The following is a 24,000-nucleotide window of genomic DNA, read 5'->3' as shown; positions in this document are numbered from 1 at the left end:
TAGACTTCTATACAACCAGAGGAGTCGCCCCCTGTTGGTCAGTAGAGAGAATGCAGCTTTAACACATGAAGCATAGACTTCTATACAACCAGAGGAGTCGCCCCCTGGTGGTCAGTAGAGATAATGCAGCTTTAACACATGAAGCATAGACTTCTATACAACCAGAGGAGTCGCCCCCTGGTGGTCAGTAGAGAGAATGCAGCTTTAACACATGAAGCATAGACTTCTATACAACCAGAGGAGTCGCCCCCTGGTGGTCAGTAGAGAGAATGCAGCTTTAACACATGAAGCATAGACTTCTATACAACCAGAGGAGTCGCCCCCTGGTGGTCAGTAGAGAGAATGCAGCTTTAACACATGAAGCATAGACTTCTATACAACCAGAGGAGTCGCCCCCTGGTGGTCAGGAGAGAGAATGCAGCTTTAACACATGAAGCATAGACTTCTATACAACCAGAGGAGTCGCCCCCTGGTGGTTAGTAGAGAGAATGCAGCTTTAACACATGAAGCATATACTTCTATACAACCAGAGGAGTCGCCCCCTGGTGGTCAGTAGAGAGAATGCAGCTTTAACACTCTTCAGGTCTCCGCCCACTCACTTGGATACAAATTGCTCTCTGAGCTCAATAATAAAATCCTCCCGTCTGCTTCGCCCACGGTGTTCAGCGAGGACGTCACACACACTTTCAAAAGGCTTTTCTTGGCTCCGGGAATGTTTTACAAATTACAAAACTATCCATGTCTCAAAAAAACAAAACAATAATACAGAGAGTAATAATAATCCATGTTTGCAGTTGGAGGTGTCATCGGTTTATTTTCTCTTTTATAATGGAGGACGATGAGGAAAATACTGTTTTTGTATCTTTTGTGTCCCAATACTGGTGTATATATATATGTATATATATATACATATATATATACTCATCCTCTGAACCCAAAGCACTTTCGTGGATTTTTTGTATTATTATTCTTTTGCTTCGTTTCTCAGTGCCACATAAAGGTCCTGCGTCTCTATGGAAACAGGACTATGAGGACTGGAAGTGGAGTTATTATGACATTAATCATTCAAAAGGAAAATAACAGAGTGGAATTTCTTTGATAATTTCTTTGACAAAAATTGACTTGAAAACAATATAATCTAAATATCCGACATGTTTCAAGTGTTACCAATGTAAATAATGGATAAATTAATTATTCTCATGTTTCCAGCCTCATAGTTTTAATGAGGAGCTCAGAATTTAATGTTTTTTTACATAATCTGATTAAAGTAAACAGATTATTTGGTGCGAAATATTAAATCAGACATGTAGAATAAAACGTTTTTTTTAATGAAATATCAAAGTTTTAAGCTTTGGCTGTGTTCATCACACATGATGCGTTCATGGACCGTCAGAAAGATGGCAATCTGAGCTTCTGGCTGATAAACGGTGTCGTTTTAGGGCGATTGTTTAGAGAAGAAATGTGGTTTATTAATAAAACAGCTGTTTCATAGGGCATCTTAAGGATTACAACTTTAGGAGTCTTGGGGATAAATTAGACTGGTGGACCTTGTTGTTGTTGTTTACATCCACACCTTCACCGTCTCCTGCTGCCCGGTCCCTGAACTCACCTTCAAGGCTCTTCATTGGAGTCCGTCCAGCTGGCTTTAGCTGTAGTTCCGTGGTTTTTAAATGACTGTCGTCATTACTGATGTCTTATTTCCACGTGTAGTTAGATGGATGGCTGTGGTAGACCGGGTCCGGGCCTCCAGGTCCAGGCCTCCGGGTCAAGGCCTCCAGGTCAGGTCCTCCAGGTCCGGGCCTCCGGGTCAAGGCCTCCAGGTCCGGGCCTCCGGGTCAAGGCCTCCAGGTCCGGGCCTCCAGGTCCGAGCCTCCGGGTCAAGGCCTCCAGGTCCAGACCTCCAGGTCCGAGCCTCCAGGTCCGGGCCTCCGGGTCAGGGCCTCCAGGTCCAGGCCTCCAGGTCCGAGCCTCCGGGTCCGGGCCTCCAGGTCCAGACCTCCAGGTCCGAGCCTCCGGGTCAAGGCCTCCAGGTCCGAGCCTCCGGGTCAGGGCATCCAGGTCCGGGCCTCCGGGTCAAGGCCTCCAGGTCAGAGCCTCCGGGTCAGGGGATCCAGGTCCAGGCCTCGGGGTCAAGGCCTCCAGGTCTGAGCCTCCAGGTCAGGGCCTCTGGGTCAAGGCCTCCAGGTCAGAGCCTCCAGGTCAGGGCCTCCGGGTCAGGGGATCCAGGTCCAGGCCTCGGGGTCAAGACCTCCAGGTCAGGGCCTCCTGGTCCGTGCCTCTAGATCCGGACCTCCGCCTCAGATTCTCCAGGTCCTGGCCTCCGGCTCAGGGCCTCCAGGTCCGGGCCTCTAGATCCGGGCCTCTAGATCCGGGCCTCCAGGTGAGTGGTTGTAGTGAACCGACGGAGCTCCGCCCACCAGATGACGTATTTATTTTGATGTTCTGTACATGTGATGTTTTATGCAGATTGATAAATGTACATTTTCATTATGAGAGATGTTAAGTTTCCCTAAATAAATGTTAAAACTTGAATAAAAAAGTACAAAAGTTTTTCTTAACATTGAGGCAGTCTGGTGTGGAGTCTTTGGCGTCGTATTTTATTTTTTAGGAGCCAAAAATATATTTTATCTCATATTTATTGTCAGCCAGAACATTTTGACAGTTAATCAAAACTGTATTTTTTGGGAGTTGATAAACTCCTATTTTCCTTTCTCTTTATTTCAAATATGGACATTTTTAATTTGGCTTTAATTAGCATCCGAGATTTAAGACGTTTTATATAAATGTTTAATTTACAAATATATTGTGAAAGAAATTGAATTCGAATTCATTGCTTGAAACTTAACTATTAATTAAACATTAAAATAATTACAGGACATCTTCCTCCGTCTGCTGCTTTTGAGAGAAACAGCTCTCGACCTTCTGATCCCTTCAAAATAAAACGTGTTCAGGGATCACGAGATTTATTTTTATTAAATAAAAATATATCTATATAAATATATATCTATATTTATAAATGTATACATACATATATGTATTTATTTATATAGATATATATGTATATATAGATATTAATATATATTAATATATATATATAATTATATATTTATTTATATATATACATATAAATATGTATGCTGCAGTATAATAATAATAATAATAAAAATTAGTTTAATGCCTCATGCTCACTTTCAGGCTCTGAGAAGAAGCTTTGATGCTCTGCACGTGTGAACCTGATGGTGGACTCCTTAAGAGGCCGTCTGAAGAGGAGGAGGAGGAGGAGGAAGAGGAGGAGGAAGAAGAGGAGGAAGATGAGGAGGAGGAAGATGAGAAAGAGGAGGAAGAGGAGGAAGAAGAGGAGAAAGAGGAGGATGAAGAGGAGGAAGAAGAAGAGGAGGAAGAGGAGGAAGAAGAGGAGGAAGAAGAAGAGGAGGAAGAGGAGGAAGAAGAGGAGGAAGAGAAGGAGGAAGAAGAGGAGGAAGAGGAGGAAGAAGAAGAGGAGGAAGAGGAGGACTTCCTGCTGAGGGCACTCGACTGAAGAGGAAACTCACCGCTGGACATAAGTTTAATGCAGCCGAAGGCACCAAATGCATTAATATCGCATCATTAATATCGCATCATTAATATCGCATCATTAATATCGCTGTGAGATATTAATGCATCACAGAGAGATGAAGGACCGATGATTCATTCACTTTCTGTTAAAATCATAGAAAATAATAATAAAATCATAATAATTGGATCCAAAAGAGAGTTGGCATTAATGGAAAAAGCAAGATTTTACTGTTGTAGTTCATTTTTTAATTATTAACAACAGATTTAAATGATGGATTTATCTGCGGATTATTTTCTCCAGTCATTGATTATGTTGTAAGAAACCAACATTATTACTAATACAATAACATTATTTCATGTTCTGTTGATAAACTAATATTTTCAGTAACATTGTTGGTAGTTTAACTTTAAAAAAACATTTAAAAACTGTGTAATCATTTCTATTTTATTTTTATTTGTAAAGTTGTCAGATAAATGTTGTGAATTGGATGAAGTAGAAGTAGAATATAATAGAATATATGTATGTATATATATATATATATATATATATATATATATATATATTATATAGAGAAGTATAAAAGTACCTGATAAATACACCAACATGAACAGATTTAAATGCTTTTATTACATTTTCAGGGTTTTACATCCATGATGAACCATAATGTGAATCGCTATTAATCTTTAGCAACGACGAACAAATCAATAACTTTGATCAATAACTGAACTCTGATTTCATGCATTTATTATTAATCATTAACACATTTTTGGTTGTTTCTGTGCAGCTTTTATCAGGAAGTGGCTGAAAGGTCCAGTTAGTCAATTAGAGCACTTCCTGTATGCTAATTAGGCTCCGCCTCTGGGAAATGTAAAGTGTGTGTGTGTCTGTCTCAGTGTGTGTGTGTGTGTGCGTGTGTGTGTCTGTCCTCAGTGTGTGTGTGTGTGTGTCTGTCTCAGTGTGTGTGTGTGTGTGTCTGTCTCAGTGTGTGTCTGTGACTCAGTGTGTGTGTGTGCGTGTGTGTGTCTGTCTGTCTGTGTGTCTGTCTCAGTGTGTGTGTGTGTCTGTGTGTGTGTCTCTGTGTGTGTGTGTGTCTCTGTGTGTGTGTGTGTGTGTGTGTGTGTCTGTGTCTCTGTGTGTGTGTGTGTCTGTCTCAGTGTGTGTCTCTGTGTGTGTGTCTCTCTGTCTGTGTGTCTGTCTCAGTGTGTGTGTGTGTGTGTGTGTGTCTGTGTGTGTGTGTCTCTGTGTGTGTGTGTGTCTGTGTGTGTGTTTGTCTGTCTGTGTGTGTGTATCTGTGTGTGTGTGTATCTGTGTGTGCGTGTGTGTGTGTAGGTGTGCGTATGTGTGTAAGTGTGTAGGTGTGTGTGTGTAGGTGTGTTTGTGTGTGTGTGTAGGTGTGTTTGTGTGTGTGTGTGTGTGTGTGTGTGTGTGTGTGTCTACAGCATGGTCTCTGAGTCACCAAAGTGAGCGCGGCGTTTCTTGAAGTCTTTGTTCTTTCCTCCCGCAGGTCTCCGGTCCCGAAGGTCCTGGAGGTCCTGGAGGTCCCGAAGGTCCTGGAGGTCCTGGAGGTCCCGAAGGTCCTGGAGGTCTCGAGGGCCCTGAAGCTGTGAGAAGAAGTCCGGATCCTCGAAGTCCGAGTCCACCCGGATGCTCACCTGTGGAACGGGGGCGAGGCTGGAGGTGCGCGAGGGTTCTGGGGACTCGGGGCAGGAGATCCTCAGGTGCAGCGTGACGCTGCGGAACCGGCAGGTCACGTGTTACTGAAGCTAAAACAGACTTTGTTTATAAATAATAAATACATTAATATCCTTTTATTCAAAACAAGACCACCGGAAGTGGTTTTCTTTACTTTTGTAGCTTGTTTTTTAATTTATTTTTCTCAATAAAAAATAATAAAATAAGAGCTGGTATGTTTTATGGGTGACTGACAGCAGGGGGCGCTGTTGATCCAGCAGAAAGCGTCACAGTCCCTCAGGAATAAGTGACACTTTGGACGTGAGAGAGACGCAGGGGCTGATGGGTAATTTGATGTCCTTTTTATTTATTTATTTGTTTAACTTAAAAGCAAATCTCACCTTTTCAGATGAATTGATCACGTCTGTTATGATCAGCATGAATCCAATCTGGATATAACTATTATATTCTGCAGCTTTTAAATTATTAATTAAATTACTATTAAATGATATGTTAAGGATGAATTATGAGGAGAGAAGCTGCTCGGAGGTTTGGCAACATTATAAGTCCTGTTTATAAGTTTGTAAGTGTATGAGCCCCAATGCATTGTGGGAGGAGTCCCAATGCATTGTGGGAGCCGTAGTTCTAAACTGTAAAACTTGTGTCGTTCTAACGGTCCAAATGAAATGCAATTGTTCAATAATCATCCAACACAGATGTATATATTTTGTATGAAGGTGTGAGGGGGTCAGGGGTCAGGGGTCAGGTGAGGGGTCAGATGTCAGGTGAGGGGTCAGGGGTCAGATGGGAAGGTGCAGCTTCAGTACCTGCGGTCTAATTCATTTTGATTGGACGTGACTGTTGAGTACGGGTTCATCTCCTGTAAGAAAACACACACATATACATATATATATATTTATTTATATACAGTGTATGTATATATACAGAGTATATATACAGAGTATATATATACTGTGTGTATATATATTTATATATTTATTTATATACAGTGTATGTATATATACAGAGTATATATACTGTGTGTATATATATTTATATATACATATATATATATATATATACACATATATATATTTATATATATATATGTATATATATATATACATATATATATATACATATATATATATATGTATATATACATATATATATATATATACATATGTATATATATATACATATATACACATATATTTATATATTGTATATATAAATACAGTATACACACAGACAGGTAAACGCATGAATACAGAGACACAAAGATAATGAAGATGAACATAAACAAAAACATTATAAAACATTAAACATGCTGTTAATCAGACACTTTTAGGACTTTTAAAATAACTTTTATGACAAACACAAACTAACTATTTTTAATGTTTTGTGATACATTGACACATTCAACACATTATGACTGTTGACATACTTTAAAGACTTTTGACATTATATTTCATGACTTTATTAATTACATGTTTCTACATGCTGAACTATGATTTATTTTATTAGTTCATGTTTTATATTACATCCTATTTAATATTTTTTTCAAAATGCTACAGACATGCTACAGAATGTACCTTTTTAATAACTACAAGGTTCCTGTCTCTGGTCTTCCAGGGACCAGGTCTTGGGCCTGCTGTGGTTCTGACTACGAGGTTCCTGTCTCTGGTCTTCCAGGGACCAGGTCTTGGGCCTGCTGTGGTTCTGACTACGAGGTTCCTGTCTCTGGTCTTCCAGGGACCAGGTCTTGGGCCTGCTGTGGTTCTGACTACGAGGTTCATGTCTCTGGTCTTCCAGGGACCAGGTCTTGGGCCTGCTGTGGTTCTGACTACGAGGTTCATGTCTCTGGTCTTCCAGGGACCAGGTCTTGGGCCTGCTGTGGTTCTGACTACGAGGTTCCTGTCTCTGGTCTTCCAGGGACCAGGTCTTGGGCCTGCTGTGGTTCTGACTACGAGGTTCATGTCTCTGGTCTTCCAGGGACCAGGTCTTGGGCCTGCTGTGGTTCTGACTACGAGGTTCCTGTCTCTGGTCTTCCAGGGACCAGGTCTTGGGCCTGCTGTGGTTCTGACTACGAGGTTCCTGTCTCTGGTCTTCCAGGGCCCAGGTCTTGGGCCTGCTGTGGTTCTGACTACGAGGTGCATGTCTCTGGTCTTCCAGGGACCAGGTCTTGGGCCTGCTGTGGTTCTGACTACGAGGTTCATGTCTCTGGTCTTCCAGGGACCAGGTCTTGGGCCTGCTGTGGTTCTGACTACGAGGTTCCTGTCTCTGGTCTTCCAGGGACCAGGTCTTGGGCCTGCTGTGGTTCTGACTACGAGGTTCATGTCTCTGGTCTTCCAGGGACCAGGTCTTGGGCCTGCTGTGGTTCTGACTACGAGGTTCCTGTCTCTGGTCTTCCAGGGACCAGGTCTTGGGCCTGCTGTGGTTCTGACTACGAGGTTCATGTCTCTGGTCTTCCAGGGACCAGGTCTTGGGCCTGCTGTGGTTCTGACTACGAGGTTCCTGTCTCTGGTCTTCCAGGGACCAGGTCTTGGGCCTGCTGTGGTTCTGACTACGAGGTTCCTGTCTCTGGTCTTCCAGGGACCAGGTCTTGGGCCTGCTGTGGTTCTGACTACGAGGTGCATGTCTCTGGTCTTCCAGGGACCAGGTCTTGGGCCTGCTGTGGTTCTGACTACGAGGTTCCTGTCTCTGGTCTTCCAGGGACCAGGTCTTGGGCCTGCTGTGGTTCTGACTACGAGGTTCCTGTCTCTGGTCTTCCAGGGACCAGGTCTTGGGCCTGCTGTGGTTCTGACTACGAGGTTCCTGTCTCTGGTCTTCCAGGGACCAGGTCTTGGGCCTGCTGTGGTTCTGACTACGAGGTTCCTGTCTCTGGTCTTCCAGGGACCAGGTCTTGGGCCTGCTGTGGTTCTGACTATGTGGTTCTGTCTCTGGTCTTCCAGGGACCACAAAAATATCCTTTACTCTTATTTTTTATTACATTCTCTGACAAAATAAATGCTAAAAAAATACATTTTCTAACATTTTCTACGACTTTATTATATTTATATTTTTATATATTTTTTTCGACCTGACTTTTTTACGATGTTCTTTTGACACATTATACTACGACATCTTTTAATTACATTTTGAACATACTTTACTATGATTTGTTTCATGGCATCTTTCGACATACCATAATATGACTTTCATCGATATGCTACACTACGACATCTCTTAAGGACATTTTTGACATACTATAATATACTATGACGTTTTCAGTTTTTTAAATAATGTTACAAACGTTATTTAAAAAAGTTATAATGTAACATTTAATTAAAAAATGTCTATGAAATAAAATGTAAACAAATAAAATTATTACTAAGCTCCGTCACTCACGTTCATTAAATGAGGGGGGAGGGGCCGTACTCACAATCAGAGGTTTGGTTGTGGGTGGGAGGGGCTAACGTGGAGGGGGAGGGGCTCCAGGGCCTCCATGGGAATCTTCACTGGAGGGGGGGCGGAGCTATCGGGCTGAGGGACAAAGACAGGAAGAGGTCGGCATGCGGGACAAACTGGGATTTTAAAGAATAAGAGTCCACGTATCCTTTTATTAGTGTTATCATAAAGAGGTCCATTAAAAACACATCGAACACGTTACACACAGATCGTTTACCTCAAACACACACGGAGATTAATCCACCGCATAAAATAGTCCCCTACACGTGCACTACTATATGTGTTTGGTCAAATGTTTATGAAATTACTGAGGATTTCTTTTTTTAATAAAAATGACAATATATATATATATATATATATATATATATATATATTTATATATATTTTGTGATCCCCCTGTTTTTTTTATTTTAATTATGTTTATTGTTTTTTCAAGTTTACAGATAAGTTACAAACAAAAGAGCAAAAAAAGGACAACAACATGAAAATAATATTGACAGAGGAGTTAAAAACAAACAAAAAAAAAACACACACACACACACACACACAACAATTAAATAAAAGGTGAAATAAAAATATGAGAAGATTGGCAGATGCTTTGTGTCCCCCCCAAAAAAATACATTATCGGTAACTTTAAGTCTAGAAATAACACATGAGGAGATTTAAAGCTACGGTACAGGAAGGGCACGTAGTTTTATGATCCATCTTCTTTTTTCAAAGATTTAAACTTCAGGACTTACATATTACATTTCACCTTTTTTAAAACACCTTTAGATTTTTCATCTTTTTCGCGGGAATTTAGTCGACAAAAAAAGCGTGCGAGTGTTGGACAGTGTTCAGCAACACTGTGGGACAGAGAGGAGAAACACACAGTGTTAGTACCAGAGAACACACACACACACACACACACACACACACACACACACACACACACACACGACGCGGTATTGTTTCGTCACAGCGTTCCACTTCCTCACCTCCTCGTCGCTCTCGGGCTCCGCCGCCTTCTTCTTCTCCTTCTTCTTCGTCTTGTCGTCCTCCTTCTTCTTCTTGTCTTTCTCCGGCAGGATGTCGTCCAGCCAGGCCAGGTCGTGCTGCGAGAACATGAAATCCAGCAGCTTCCTCACGACCAGCAGACCCAGGATCTGTTGTTCAGGGAGGGAAGGAGGAGGCGTTCAGGTACCACGCTGTAAAGAATACCTTGTTACAGGTACTACAAGGAGGAGGCGTTCAGGTACCACACTGTAAAGAATACCTTGTTACAGGTACTACAAGAAGGAGGTGTTCAGGTACTACGAGGAGGATGTGTTCAGGTACCAAGCTGTAAAGAATACCTTGTTACAGGTACTACAAGGAGGAGGCGTTCAGGTACCACGCTGTAAAGAATACCTTGTTACAGGTACTACAAGGAGGAGGCGTTCAGGTACCACGCTGTAAAGAATACCTTGTTACAGGTACTACAAGGAGGAGGCGTTCAGGTACCACGCTGTTAAGAATACCTTGTTACAGGTACTACAAGGAGGAGGTGTTCAGGTCCCACGCTGTAAAGAATACCTTGTTACAGGTACTACAAGGAGGAGGTGTTCAGGTACCACGCTGTTAAGAATACCTTGTTACAGGTACTACAAGGAGGAGGTGTTCAGGTACTACAAGGAGGAGGCGTTCAGGTACCACGCTGTAAAGAATACCTTGTTACAGGTACTACAAGGAGGAGGTGTTCAGGTACCACGCTGTAAAGAATACCTTGTTACAGGTACTACAAGGAGGAGGCGTTCAGGTACCACGCTGTTAAGAATACCTTGTTACAGGTACTACAAGGAGGAGGTGTTCAGGTCCCACGCTGTAAAGAATACCTTGTTACAGGTACTACAAGGAGGAGGCGTTCAGGTACCACGCTGTTAAGAATACCTTGTTACAGGTACTACAAGGAGGAGGTGTTCAGGTACCACGCTGTTAAGAATACCTTGTTACAGGTACTACAAGGAGGAGGCGTTCAGGTACCACACTGTAAAGAATACCTTGTTACAGGTACTACAAGGAGGAGGCGTTCAGGTACTAGAAGGAGGAGGCGTTCAGGTACCACGCTGTGAAGAATACCTTGTTACAGGTACTACAAGGAGGAGGTGTTCAGGTACTACAAGGAGGAGGCGTTCAGGTACCACGCTGTAAAGAATACCTTGTTACAGGTACTACAAGGAGGAGGCGTTCAGGTACCACGCTGTAAAGAATACCTTGTTACAGGTACTACAAGGAGGAGGCGTTCAGGTACCACGCTGTAAAGAATAACTTGTTACAGGTACTACAAGGAGGAGGCGTTCAGGTACCACGCTGTAAAGAATACCTTGTTACAGGTACTACAAGGAGGAGGCGTTCAGGTAACACGCTGTAAATAATACCTTGTTACAGGTACTACAAGGAGGAGGCGTTCAGGTACCACACTGTAAAGAATACCTTGTTACAGGTACTACAAGGAGGAGGCGTTCAGGTACCACGCTGTGAAGAATACCTTGTTACAGGTACTACAAGGAGGAGGTGTTCAGGTACTACAAGGAGGAGGCGTTCAGGTACCACGCTGTAAAGAATACCTTATTACAGGTACTACAAGGAGGAGGTGTTCAGGTACCACGCTGTAAAGAATACCTTGTTACAGGTACTACAAGGAGGAGGTGTTCAGGTACTACAAGGAGGAGGCGTTCAGGTACCAAGCTGTAAAGAATACCTTGTTACAGGTACTACAAGGAGGAGGTGTTCAGGTACCACGCTGTAAAGAATACCTTGTTACAGGTACTACAAGGAGGAGGTGTTCAGGTACCACGCTGTAAAGAATACCTTGTTACAGGTACTACAAGGAGGAGGTGTTCAGGTACCACGCTGTGAAGAATACCTTGTTACAGGTACTACAAGGAGGAGGTGTTCAGGTACCAAGCTGTGAAGGATACCTTGTTACAGGTACTACAAGGAGGAGGCGTTCAGGTACCACGCTGTAAAGAATACCTTGTTACAGGTACTACAAGGAGGAGGCGTTCAGGTACCACGCTGTTAAGAATACCTTGTTACAGGTACTACAAGGAGGAGGTGTTCAGGTACCAAGCTGTAAAGAATACCTTGTTACAGGTACTACAAGAAGGAGGTGTTCAGGTACTACGAGGAGGATGTGTTCAGGTACCAAGCTGTAAAGAATACCTTGTTACAGGTACTACAAGGAGGAGGCGTTCAGGTACCACGCTGTAAAGAATACCTTGTTACAGGTACTACAAGGAGGAGGCGTTCAGGTACCACGCTGTAAAGAATACCTTGTTACAGGTACTACAAGGAGGAGGCGTTCAGGTACCACGCTGTTAAGAATACCTTGTTACAGGTACTACAAGGAGGAGGTGTTCAGGTACCACGCTGTAAAGAATACCTTGTTACAGGTACTACAAGGAGGAGGTGTTCAGGTACCACGCTGTTAAGAATACCTTGTTACAGGTACTACAAGGAGGAGGTGTTCAGGTACTACAAGGAGGAGGCGTTCAGGTACCACGCTGTAAAGAATACCTTGTTACAGGTACTACAAGGAGGAGGTGTTCAGGTACCACGCTGTAAAGAATACCTTGTTACAGGTACTACAAGGAGGAGGCGTTCAGGTACCACGCTGTTAAGAATACCTTGTTACAGGTACTACAAGGAGGAGGCGTTCAGGTACCACGCTGTAAAGAATACCTTGTTACAGGTACTACAAGGAGGAGGCGTTCAGGTACCACGCTGTTAAGAATACCTTGTTACAGGTACTACAAGGAGGAGGTGTTCAGGTACCACGCTGTTAAGAATACCTTGTTACAGGTACTACAAGGAGGAGGCGTTCAGGTACCACACTGTAAAGAATACCTTGTTACAGGTACTACAAGGAGGAGGCGTTCAGGTACTAGAAGGAGGAGGCGTTCAGGTACCACGCTGTGAAGAATACCTTGTTACAGGTACTACAAGGAGGAGGTGTTCAGGTACTACAAGGAGGAGGCGTTCAGGTACCACGCTGTAAAGAATACCTTGTTACAGGTACTACAAGGAGGAGGCGTTCAGGTACCACGCTGTAAAGAATACCTTGTTACAGGTACTACAAGGAGGAGGCGTTCAGGTACCACGCTGTAAAGAATAACTTGTTACAGGTACTACAAGGAGGAGGCGTTCAGGTACCACGCTGTAAAGAATACCTTGTTACAGGTACTACAAGGAGGAGGCGTTCAGGTAACACGCTGTAAATAATACCTTGTTACAGGTACTACAAGGAGGAGGCGTTCAGGTACCACACTGTAAAGAATACCTTGTTACAGGTACTACAAGGAGGAGGCGTTCAGGTACCACGCTGTGAAGAATACCTTGTTACAGGTACTACAAGGAGGAGGTGTTCAGGTACTACAAGGAGGAGGCGTTCAGGTACCACGCTGTAAAGAATACCTTATTACAGGTACTACAAGGAGGAGGTGTTCAGGTACCACGCTGTAAAGAATACCTTGTTACAGGTACTACAAGGAGGAGGTGTTCAGGTACTACAAGGAGGAGGCGTTCAGGTACCAAGCTGTAAAGAATACCTTGTTACAGGTACTACAAGGAGGAGGTGTTCAGGTACCACGCTGTAAAGAATACCTTGTTACAGGTACTACAAGGAGGAGGTGTTCAGGTACCACGCTGTAAAGAATACCTTGTTACAGGTACTACAAGGAGGAGGTGTTCAGGTACCACGCTGTGAAGAATACCTTGTTACAGGTACTACAAGGAGGAGGTGTTCAGGTACCAAGCTGTGAAGGATACCTTGTTACAGGTACTACAAGGAGGAGGCGTTCAGGTACCACGCTGTAAAGAATACCTTGTTACAGGTACTACAAGGAGGAGGCGTTCAGGTACCACGCTGTTAAGAATACCTTGTTACAGGTACTACAAGGAGGAGGTGTTCAGGTACCAAGCTGTAAAGAATACCTTGTTACAGGTACTACAAGGAGGAGGCGTTCAGGTACCACGCTGTAAAGAATACCTTGTTACAGGTACTACAAGGAGGAGGCGTTCAGGTACCACGCTGTTAAGAATACCTTGTTACAGGTACTACAAGGAGGAGGCGTTCAGGTACCACGCTGTAAAGAATACCTTGTTACAGGTACTACAAGGAGGAGGTGTTCAGGTACCAAGCTGTAAAGAATACCTTGTTACAGGTACTACAAGGAGGAGGTGTTCAGGTACTACAAGGAGGAGGCATTCAGGTACCACGCTGTAAAGAATACCTTGTTACAGGTACTACAAGGAGGAGGCGTTCAGGTACCACGCTGTAAAGAATACCTTGTTACAGGTACTACGAGGAGGAGGCGTTCAGGTACCACGCTGTAAAGAATACCTTGTTACAGGTACTACAAGGAGGAGGCGTTCAGGTACCACGCTGTAAAGAATACCTTGTTACAGGTACTACAAGGAGGAGGTGTTCAGGTACTACAAGGAGGAGGCGTTCAGGTACCACACTGTAAAGAATACCTTGTTACAGGTACTACAAGGAGGAGGCGTTCAGGTACCACGCTGTAAAGAATACCTTGTTACAGGTACTACAAGGAGGAGGCGTTCAGGTACCACGCTGTAAAGAATACCTTGTTACAGGTACTACAAGGAGGAGGCGTTCAGGTACCACGCTGTAAAGAATACCTTGTTACAGGTACTACAAGGAGGAGGCGTTCAGGTACCACGCTGTAAAGAATACCTTGTTACAGGTACTACGAGGAGGAGGTGTTCAGGTACTACAAGGAGGAGGCGTTCAGGTACCACACTGTAAAGAATACCTTGTTACAGGTACTACAAGGAGGAGGCGTTCAGGTACCACGCTGTTAAGAATACCTTGTTACAGGTACTACAAGGAGGAGGCGTTCAGGTACCACGCTGTTAAGAATACCTTGTTACAGGTACTACAAGGAGGAGGCGTTCAGGTACCACGCTGTTAAGAATACCTTGTTACAGGTACTACAAGGAGGAGGCGTTCAAGTACCATGCTGTAAACAATACCCCTTTAATAATATATTAGTAACAATGTAATACTAATGTACCCATGTACATTATTATTACATTGTTACTAATACATTATTAATACATTGTTACTAATGCATTAAAACTATTAACATTGTTACTAATAAAGAATTATTAACATTGTGACTAATACATTGACATTATTACTAATAAATTCAAAAAAGCATCGATATTAATATTTGTGAAGCTGGAACTATGAAATGTTTTTAATTATCAAAATTGTTTCCAATATTTTTTGTGTCAATCAACTAATTGAAACTGAGGTAACAGGTAATTAAGCTTTATTAATATACTTTTAAAAACAGTTTTTTTGAGGTATAAAGTGAGCAGTCGGCTCCCAGCGATATGAAAGATTAATAACAGTCGCTCACCATCACGGGGAAGATGATGGCCAGGAAGGTGGACTTGAGGATCCAGAGGACCGCCAGACAGACGATCTGGACCAGCGTGAAGAGGTGGACTCTCCTCAGGGGGACGTGGCGCAGGAAGGAGAAGTCCGGCTGGTGCTTGGGGGGCATGAGGTAGAGCTTGATGCGCTCCCAGAACTGCAACGAGGTGACAGATCCTTTATTTTACAAATACAGTCATGACTGTGATGCTTTATACACACTTTATACACACTTTATATTTACAGGAAGTCCAGATGATGCTTTATATACACTTTATACACACTTTATATACTTTATATGTACTTTATATACACTTTATATACTTTATATGTACTTTATACACACTTTATATACTTTATATGTACTTTATATACACCTTATATACTTTATATATACTTTATATATACAGGAAGTCCAGATGATGCTTTATATACACTTTATACACACTTTATATACACTTTATATACTTTATATGTACTTTATATACACTTTATATACTTTATATGTACTTTACATATATTTACAGGAAGTCCAGATGATACTTTATATACTTTATATTTACAGGAAGTCCAAATTATAATATATTATATATATCTTTACTTTATTATGGTTTTGATGATATATTTTGAAACATTTCCAATGCTTATACTTACTTGCTCATTATTATATTTATTAATATCATTATCTTTATTATCCATATTGGTATTATTGTTGTCTTTATAATATTTAATATAAGATCATTTAGGCTATATTAATATCATGTGTTCCTTCTTTTCCCCTAAATTAAAAATACTGGCATTTGATTATTATATATGATGCTTATATTATAGTATGTTCTTTGTCTTGTCTTGTATTAATCAAACTAGTCAATAAATAAAAAGTAATAAAAACCAAACTATTCTTCTGTTTGATTCGTAGCTGTTTCTCACGGAGAACCTAAGGAACACCTGAACACATCATATCTACCTGGATGCCGCTCAGCGAGGCCACGCCCATGTAGAGGAACACCCCGTACAGGACGGGCATCGGGATGTACTGGAGACACGGAGACGGGGGTTCAAATACAGCCTCAAAAAAACAGAAACGTACTGTAAACCGTCGACGGACTGACCTGCAGAACCGGAGCCAGAAAGATGGAAAGTCCCGTTAGAACAAACACCAGGATGCCCGTCAGCCGCTGCTCCCTGGAGATGGAGATGGTTATTAAAGAGGGTTATTATTGAATAAATACTCATAGATACATTATTAAATAAATACTCACTTTATTAAAGAGATTTATTATTAAATAAAGATTAATATATATGAATAGATTTGTTATTAAATAAAGACTCACATTATTAAAGAGATTTATTATTAAATAAATACTCACTTTATAAAAGAGATTTATTATTAAATAAAGACTCACATTATTAAAGAGATTTATTATTAAATAAAGACTCACTTTAATAAAGAGATTTGTTATTAAATAAAGATTAATATATATTAATAGATTTATTATTAAATAAAGACTCACATTATTAAAGAGATTTATTATTAAATAAAGACTCACTTTATAAAAGAGATTTATTATTAAATAAAGACTCACATTATTAAAGAGATTTATTATTAAATAAAGACTCACTTTAATAAAGAGATTTGTTATTAAATAAAGATTAATATATATTAATAGATTTATTATTAAATAAAGACTCACATTATTAAAGAGATTTATTGTTAAATAAAGACTCACTTTATTAAAGAGATTTATTATTAAATAAAGACTCACTTTAATAAAGAGATTTGTTATTAAATAAAGATTAATATATATTAATAGATTTGTTATTAAATAAAGACTCACATTATTAAAGAGATTTATTATTAAATAAATACTCACTTTATAAAAGAGATTTATTATTAAATAAAGACTCACATTATTAAAGAGATTTATTATTAAATAAATACTCACTTTATTAAAGAGATTTATTATTAAATAAAGACTCACATTATTAAAGAGATTTACATTAAATAAAGATTAATATATATTAATAGATTTATTATTAAATAAAGACGCACTATAATGAAGATTCATTATTAAATAAAGACTCACTTTAATAAAGAGATTTATTATTAAATAAATACTCATTTTATTAAAGAGATGTTCTTATTAAATAAAGACTCACTTTAATAAAGAGATTTATTATTAAATAAATACTCATTTTATTAAAGAGATTTTCTTATTAAATAAATACTCACTTTATAAAAGACATTTATTATTAAATAAATACTCACTTTAATAAAGAGATTTATTATTAAATAAATACTCATTTTATTAAAGAGATTTTCTTATTAAATAAAGACTCACATTATTAAGAAGATTCATTATTAAATAAAGACTCACACAGTGTTATTATTATTTTTCAGGGGAAAGGACTCACAAACTCACACACACACTCACACACTCACACACACTCACACACACACAGCGTCAGGCGGGCTCACCGGACCCCGAGGAACTGCGGCTGCTCTCCGGGGGCGCTGGACTCGCTCTCCATCTTCAGGGAGTCGATGTGAGCGATGGAGATGACGGTGGCGGCTACGTACCAGGGCAGACCCATGAAGGAGCACACGGCCATCAGGACCCCCACCCAGAACAGGTCCAGGTGGTACCCGCAACCCTTCTGCCAGACAGGAAGTGGAGAACAAGCCCAAACGGTGACCTCTAATGACCTCTAAATGACCTCCAGACGGCACCAGGCCGCTAGGAGAGACTCACGTTTTCTTTGCATTACAACAAATACGTTTTATTTATTTATTATAATAATACACTTTATTTGAACAGCGTGTTTTATTCACCTTCAGCTTGTTCTCTTTGCGGTTGACGATGACGGCGCTGATCTGCTGGTCCATGAAGATGAGGATGGTGACGAGGAGCGCGGGAACGGAGCTGAGGAGGTACCACCACCACGGGTTCTTACCGAAGGGCTTCACCAGCCAGCCGCGGTCGGGACGCGTGGGCTACACACACACACGCATACACACACACACACACACGCATACACACACAGATAGACACAGACACACACACACAGTCAATCCTACATCGATAGTATTCAGATTAAAAGTACCAATACAACAATGTAAAAATACTCCTTTATCACTAAAAGTCTGAAGTAAAAGTACACAAGTATTATCAACTAAATGCACTTTAAATATTAAAGTAAAAGTACACAAATATTATCCCTCACACATGCAGGAGGTCACAGACCAAACACAGTTCAACGGTGAGTTCAGGTACCTTGAACTCAGTAGGAACGATTAGTTTGGGGGTCTCTAAGCCGATCAACATATCCAGACCCACAAAGGACATGATTGACATGAAGATGGAGAAATCACTGATTAGCTTCCTCAGCTAGGACGGAGGAGACGAGAGGAGAGGAGACAAATACAGGAAGTACGAGAACAAGGGTGCGAACACGAGGAAGTGAAGAAAGGAAGAAGAAGAAAAAAAGACGTTATTCACGGTGAAATAAATCATTTATGAATCAACGAGTAGATTAGAAATCCATAAAAAGTGACTTCTTCTACGTGAACACGTAACATTCTGGAGAGTGAGACAGCTTTAACGTGAACACGTAACGTTCTGGAGAGTGAGACAGCTTTAACGTGAACACGTAACGTTCTGGAGAGTAAGACAGCTTAAACGTAAACACGTAACATTCTGGAGAGTGAGACAGCTTTAACGTGAACACGTAACGTTCTGGAGAGTGAGACAGCTTTAACGTGAACACGTAACGTTCTGGAGAGTGAGACAGCTTTAACATGAACACGTAACGTTCTGGAGAGTGAGACAGCTTTAACGTGAACACGTAACGTTCTAGAGAGTGAGACAGGTTTAACGTGAACACGTAACATTCTAGAGAGTGAGACAGCTTTAACGTGAACATGTAACGTTCTCGAGAGTGAGACAGCTTAAACGTAAACATGTAACATTCTGGAGAGTGAGACAGCTTTAAAGTGAACACGTAACGTTCTGGAGAGTGAGACAGATTTAACGTGAACACGTAACGTTCTAGAGTTTGAGACAGCTTTAACGTGAACACGTAACGTTCTGGAGAGTGAGACAGATTTAACGTGAACACGTAACGTTCTAGAGAGTGAGACAGCTTAAACGTAAACACGTAACGTTCTGGAGAGTGAGACAGCTTTAACGTGAACACGTAACGTTCTAGAGAGTGAGACAGCTTAAACGTAAACACGTAACATTCTAGAAAGTGAGACAGCTTTAACGTGAACACGTAACATTCTGGAGAGTGAGACAGCTTTAACGTGAACACGTAACGTTCTAGAGAGTGAGAGAGCTTTAACGTGAACACGTAACATTCTGGAGAGTGAGACAGCTTTAACGTGAACACGTAACATTCTGGAGAGTGAGACCGCTTTAACGTGAACACGTAACATTCTAGAGAGTGAGACAGCTTTAACGTGAACACGTAACATTCTAGAGAGTGAGACAGCTTTAACGTGAACACGTAACGTTCTGGAGAGTGAGACAGCTTTAACGTGAACACGTAACATTCTAGAGAGTGAGACAGCTTAAACGTGAACACGTAACATTCTGGAGAGTGAGACAGCTTTAACGTGAACATGTAACATTCTGGAGAGTGAGACAGCTTTAACGTGAACACGTAACATTCTGGAGAGTGAGACAGCTTTAACGTGAACATGTAACATTCTAGAGAGTGAGACAGCTTTAACGTGAACACGTAACATTCTGGAGAGTGAGACAGCTTTAACGTGAACATGTAACATTCTGGAGAGTGAGACAGCTTTAACGTGAACACGTAACATTCTAGAGAGTGAGACAGCTTTAAGGACCAGTGGACCTTGATCTCTGTGGGCACGTGCAGCTTGGGGGTGTCCAGCTCCAGAAGGAGGTCCAGACCACAGAAGACCAGGATGGAGATCATGATGGAAAAGTCACTGACCAGAGACCGGAACTGGAGCATTCAGGAGAGAGGAGGAGGACATGGAGGAGAAGATGGAGGAGAGCATTCAGGAGAGAGGAGGATGACATGGAGGAGAAGATGGAGGAGAGCATTCAGGAGAGAGGATGAGGACATGGAGGAGAAGATGGAGGAGAGCATTCAGGAGAGAGGAGGAGGGCATGGAGGAGAAGATGAAGGAGAGCATTCAGGAGAGAGGAGGAGGACATGGAGGAGAAGATTGAGGAGAGCATTCAGGAGAGAGGAGGAGGACATGGAGGAGAAGATGGAGGAGAGAGAACATGGAGGAGAAGATGGAGGAGAACATGCTGGTACGTACATAACGATATTTCGTGCTTTGAAGGAGAAAGTTGGTGGTTTTCTAAATTCTAGAAAACTAGTTTTTAACAAATTACCACAAAAAAAAAAAAAAATAGTGCACTTTGACTATTTTGAATGAACACACACACACACACACACACTGTGGAACTGAGTATTAATTAGGCTGTGAGTCTTTGATGTAGCATGTAGCTCAAAGCATGTAGTTTGTTCATGTTGTGGTGAGTGTTGTTGTTGTTGTTGTTGTTGTTGTTATTAATGCTAGCGCACCATTTAATATATTTAGTCTTTGTTTTATTATTATTGTTTGTATCTGATTTTGTTGTTGGGTATTTTATTACATTATTAATCTTACTTAAATTAATTAATTACTTTATTAATCCCACAAGGGGACATTTATAGATACAGATGAAGCCATATTACATATAAGAAATGCACAATTTATATTAAATTAAATTAACTAACCAAACAAACAAACAACAGTGACCCTGTTGAATCCGTGTATGGCACTTTGTTTAGAAAAGTGCAATTAAATAAAGTTTATTTTATTTGTGTGTTTTGTGAATTTTATTATAATCAACTTATTTTGATAATAAGACAAATAAAGACCATCAGCAGCCCTCTCCCGTAATAAGAAACACAAGCAGGGAGCCCGTAACGCCACCAAGGGGCATTGTGGGAAGCGGAGGGGGAGGAGCCTCACCTTGGTGGGGAAGTAGCGGCTGAACTTGAACTTCTTGAGGGAAACCGTCATGGAGTAGGTCCCGAAGAAGAGGATGAAGGACATGAGCGCCAGGTCGGGGACGTACTTACAGGAGTTGCCCGCCAGCAGGCCGCCGTACTTCACACACTCCTTCTTACTCAGCTGACTCCAGTCCAGGCCGGTCAGGTTGAACTAACATGGGGGGGGGGGGGGTCAAGGGTCAATCCCATAAATGTTCACTGAGAGTTGGAACCAGAAGCTCCTGAAGAGTCACTTCCTGTTTTAACGACAACAGTAGAAACCATCTTCCTTTCTTTTGCTGTGTCATTAAAATACTCTTATGGACGCTTTTGTTTTGGTCTTTGTCTTTTTCTCTCTGTTTCTATCTCTTTGTCTCTATGTCTCTTTGTCTCTTTGTCTCTCTGTCTCCTTGTCTCTTTGTCTCTTTGTCTCTTTGTATCTCTGTCTCTCTGTCTTTTTGTCTGTCTCTATGTCCCATTGTCTCTGCCTCTATGTCTCTCTGTCTCTTTATCTCTTTGTATCTATGTCTCTTTGTATCTCTGTTTCTTTGTCTCACTATCTCTTTGTCTCTCTGTATCTGTGTCTCTTTGTCTCTCTGTCCCGCTGTCTCTTTGTCTCTGTTTCTTTATCTCTTCCTATCTATGTCTCTTTGTATCTCTGTCTCTGTGTCTCTCTGTCTTTTTGTCTGTCTCTATGTCCCATTGTCTCTGCCTCTATGTCTCTCTGTCTCTTTATCTCTTTGTATCTATGTCTCTTTGTATCTCTGTCTCTCTGTCTTTTTGTCTGTCTCTATGTCTCTTTGTATCTCTGTCTCTGTGTCTCTCTGTCTGTCCCATTGTCTCTGCCTCTTTGTCTCTTTGTCTCTATGCCTCTTTGCCTCTTTGTCTCTGTCTCTCTGTCTTGTAACTAAGTCAAATGTTTCGCCCAGTTAAGACATGAAATCATAACAAACACAGTTTATGACTCCTCCCCTCGGAGACTTCACTTACCAGCAGAGTCATGTTGTCGTCTCCGAGTGGAGCTGAGACATTGAAGCCCAGAGCAGATGCTGAGGAACACAAGAGGGGGACGCCGCAATGAATTATGGGTAACGTGACAGGCGATAACAAAATGAACTAATCAGGATTCATTCAAGAAAATATGTGGAGGAAATAGCACTAAAAAATCCCATAAGTACATTAAGAAATGCTCTAAAATATTGTTGAGGCAACAATATCGAATGTTGGGTGTTAAAGGAATATTACGTAAAAAATATTTTGTAAATTATGGCTCTGGACGGTTACAATGGATCCCAAATATAATATTACTGAGAATACTCACGTTGTCAGAGAGAATCCAAAGACGAGGCAGAAACAGACGAGATTCACACATCATCACAGAGTAAAGACCAAATATGTGTAACTAAATACAATAAAATGTTCAAAACACACAGTATCCATAGTTTTCGTGCCAATATTTTAGACGAGTCGACTCGTTTCCTAATCATGTCAACGATGATTCATTTATGAATGCTGAAATTATGCGTTCACATGTAATCTAGTAAAAAATAGTTTAAAAAATAGACATTAAAGATGAATTACGACCTGTTAACGATACCTATAAGAGGTTTATAAAACTAAATCATTAAAACTACCAATGATTTAAACAATACAAATAAAATCTTTTATTTACTTATCATTTGAATAACCTAGAAATTACTTTAACAAAGTAAAAGTATAACATTCAGAATATTTGACGGTTTACGGACTTCAAAGCGTTGAAATTAGCGAAAAGAAGCTAATCTGCTAATATGGATCATCAATGATCGGCGACAAAACAAATAAACGTGATCACGAATCTCTAAAAGTTACATTTTCTCTCTGTTTTTCCTTTGATCTGAACCGTGACTTTAATGAGACGGATATCTAAACTTCTCGCCTCAAAAGAGAAACCAAACGTGTGTCTCGATGCTTCATTCATTTGGTTATTCCAAGCGGCTCCTGGACCTCAGGATGAGGACTCACCCTGGTCCGGTGCGACGCATTCACACCTGTAGGAGGTGACGTAGTCCGGCTTGAAGCCGCGGTTGATTGGGTAATACTTCCAGGCTCCGACCTGTGAAGAACAAACCGGGTGTTGCGTTCATGTCCAGCGTCTTTAATTCTGTACGCCGTGTTTTTAAAACGTCACCCACCATCTTCTTGATGGCGTCCGAGATGAAGATGAAGGAGATGAGGCTGGAGAAGCCCTCCTCCGTGAAGCGGGTCATGTACTTGATGATGTAGCTGGCGTCCGAGAGGACGAGCACGAAGCACTGGAGGCACGAGTGGAGGCCGATCCACAGACGCAGCTCCATGTAGTCGATCTGGTTGCTCCTGTGGAGGAGAACACGATATTTACATATTTAGATATTTAGTTATGGATTTTATTAGAACATTTATCATAGTCCGACAGCTGAGGAACTAGATTACGTATTATTACACTTTATTAGTCATCTAGAGCACTGATTTGCATAAAAACAGACTAGATTAATATTTAATTCAAAATAAATAGACATAGACTTCTATACAACCAGAGGAGTCGCCCCCGTGTGGTCAGTAGAGAGAATGCAGCTTTAACACATGAAGCATAGACTTCTATACAACCAGAGGAGTCGCCCCCGTGTGGTCAGTAGAGAGAATGCAGCTTTAACACATGAAGCATAGACTTCTATACAACCAGAGGAGTCGCCCGCTGGTGGTCAGGAGAGAGAATGCAGCTTTAACACATGAAGCATAGACTTCTATACAACCAGAGGAGTCGCCCCCTGGTGGTCAGGAGAGAGAATGCAGCTTTAACACATGAAGCATAGACTTCTATACAACCAGAGGAGTCGCCCCCTGGTGGTCAGTAGA

The 24,000-nt window shown here is 41.2% G+C and overlaps 2 protein-coding genes across 2 annotated transcripts in view; one reads left to right on the top strand and one right to left on the bottom strand.

The window, feature by feature from the left end:
• The first annotated feature begins 1,714 nt into the window (after nt 1-1,714).
• Nucleotides 1,715-3,231, top strand: LOC117740687 (splicing factor 3A subunit 2-like). Its single transcript, XM_034547219.1, has 2 exons — nt 1,715-2,380; nt 3,196-3,231. Exons 1-2 carry the CDS (start codon nt 1,715-1,717, stop codon nt 3,229-3,231), a joined length of 702 nt encoding a protein of 233 aa, XP_034403110.1.
• A 1,758-nt stretch (nt 3,232-4,989) lies between these two features.
• slc4a5b (solute carrier family 4 member 5b) overlaps nt 4,990-24,000 on the bottom strand; it is a 33,393-nt gene continuing 14,382 nt past the window's right edge. Inside the window, 16 exon segments of the mRNA XM_034547218.1 lie at nt 4,990-5,287; nt 6,867-8,174; nt 8,648-8,679; nt 8,681-8,752; nt 9,656-9,823; nt 15,086-15,259; nt 16,070-16,138; nt 16,215-16,287; nt 17,582-17,760; nt 17,936-18,097; nt 18,378-18,491; nt 19,966-20,079; nt 21,107-21,298; nt 22,117-22,175; nt 23,131-23,221; nt 23,301-23,481. Coding sequence (XP_034403109.1) covers nt 4,990-5,287; nt 6,867-8,174; nt 8,648-8,679; nt 8,681-8,752; nt 9,656-9,823; nt 15,086-15,259; nt 16,070-16,138; nt 16,215-16,287; nt 17,582-17,760; nt 17,936-18,097; nt 18,378-18,491; nt 19,966-20,079; nt 21,107-21,298; nt 22,117-22,175; nt 23,131-23,221; nt 23,301-23,481 — 3,286 coding nt within the window.

The sequence above is a fragment of the Cyclopterus lumpus genome, chromosome 12 (genome assembly GCF_009769545.1).
Source record: "Cyclopterus lumpus isolate fCycLum1 chromosome 12, fCycLum1.pri, whole genome shotgun sequence".
NCBI lineage: Eukaryota > Metazoa > Chordata > Actinopteri > Perciformes > Cyclopteridae > Cyclopterus > Cyclopterus lumpus.
Note: the sequence above shows the minus strand (reverse complement) of the source record. Positions and strands in the feature narration are given on the sequence as shown.

Coding starts and splice junctions, on each gene's coding strand:
- LOC117740687 (XM_034547219.1), top strand. CDS start 1,715: ATGGATGGCTGTGGTAGACCGGGTCCGGGCCTCCAGGTCCAGGCCTCC. Junction 2,381..3,195: donor CTCTAGATCCGGGCCTCCAG/GTGAGTGGTTGT, acceptor GCTCACTTTCAG/GCTCTGAGAAGAAGCTTTGA.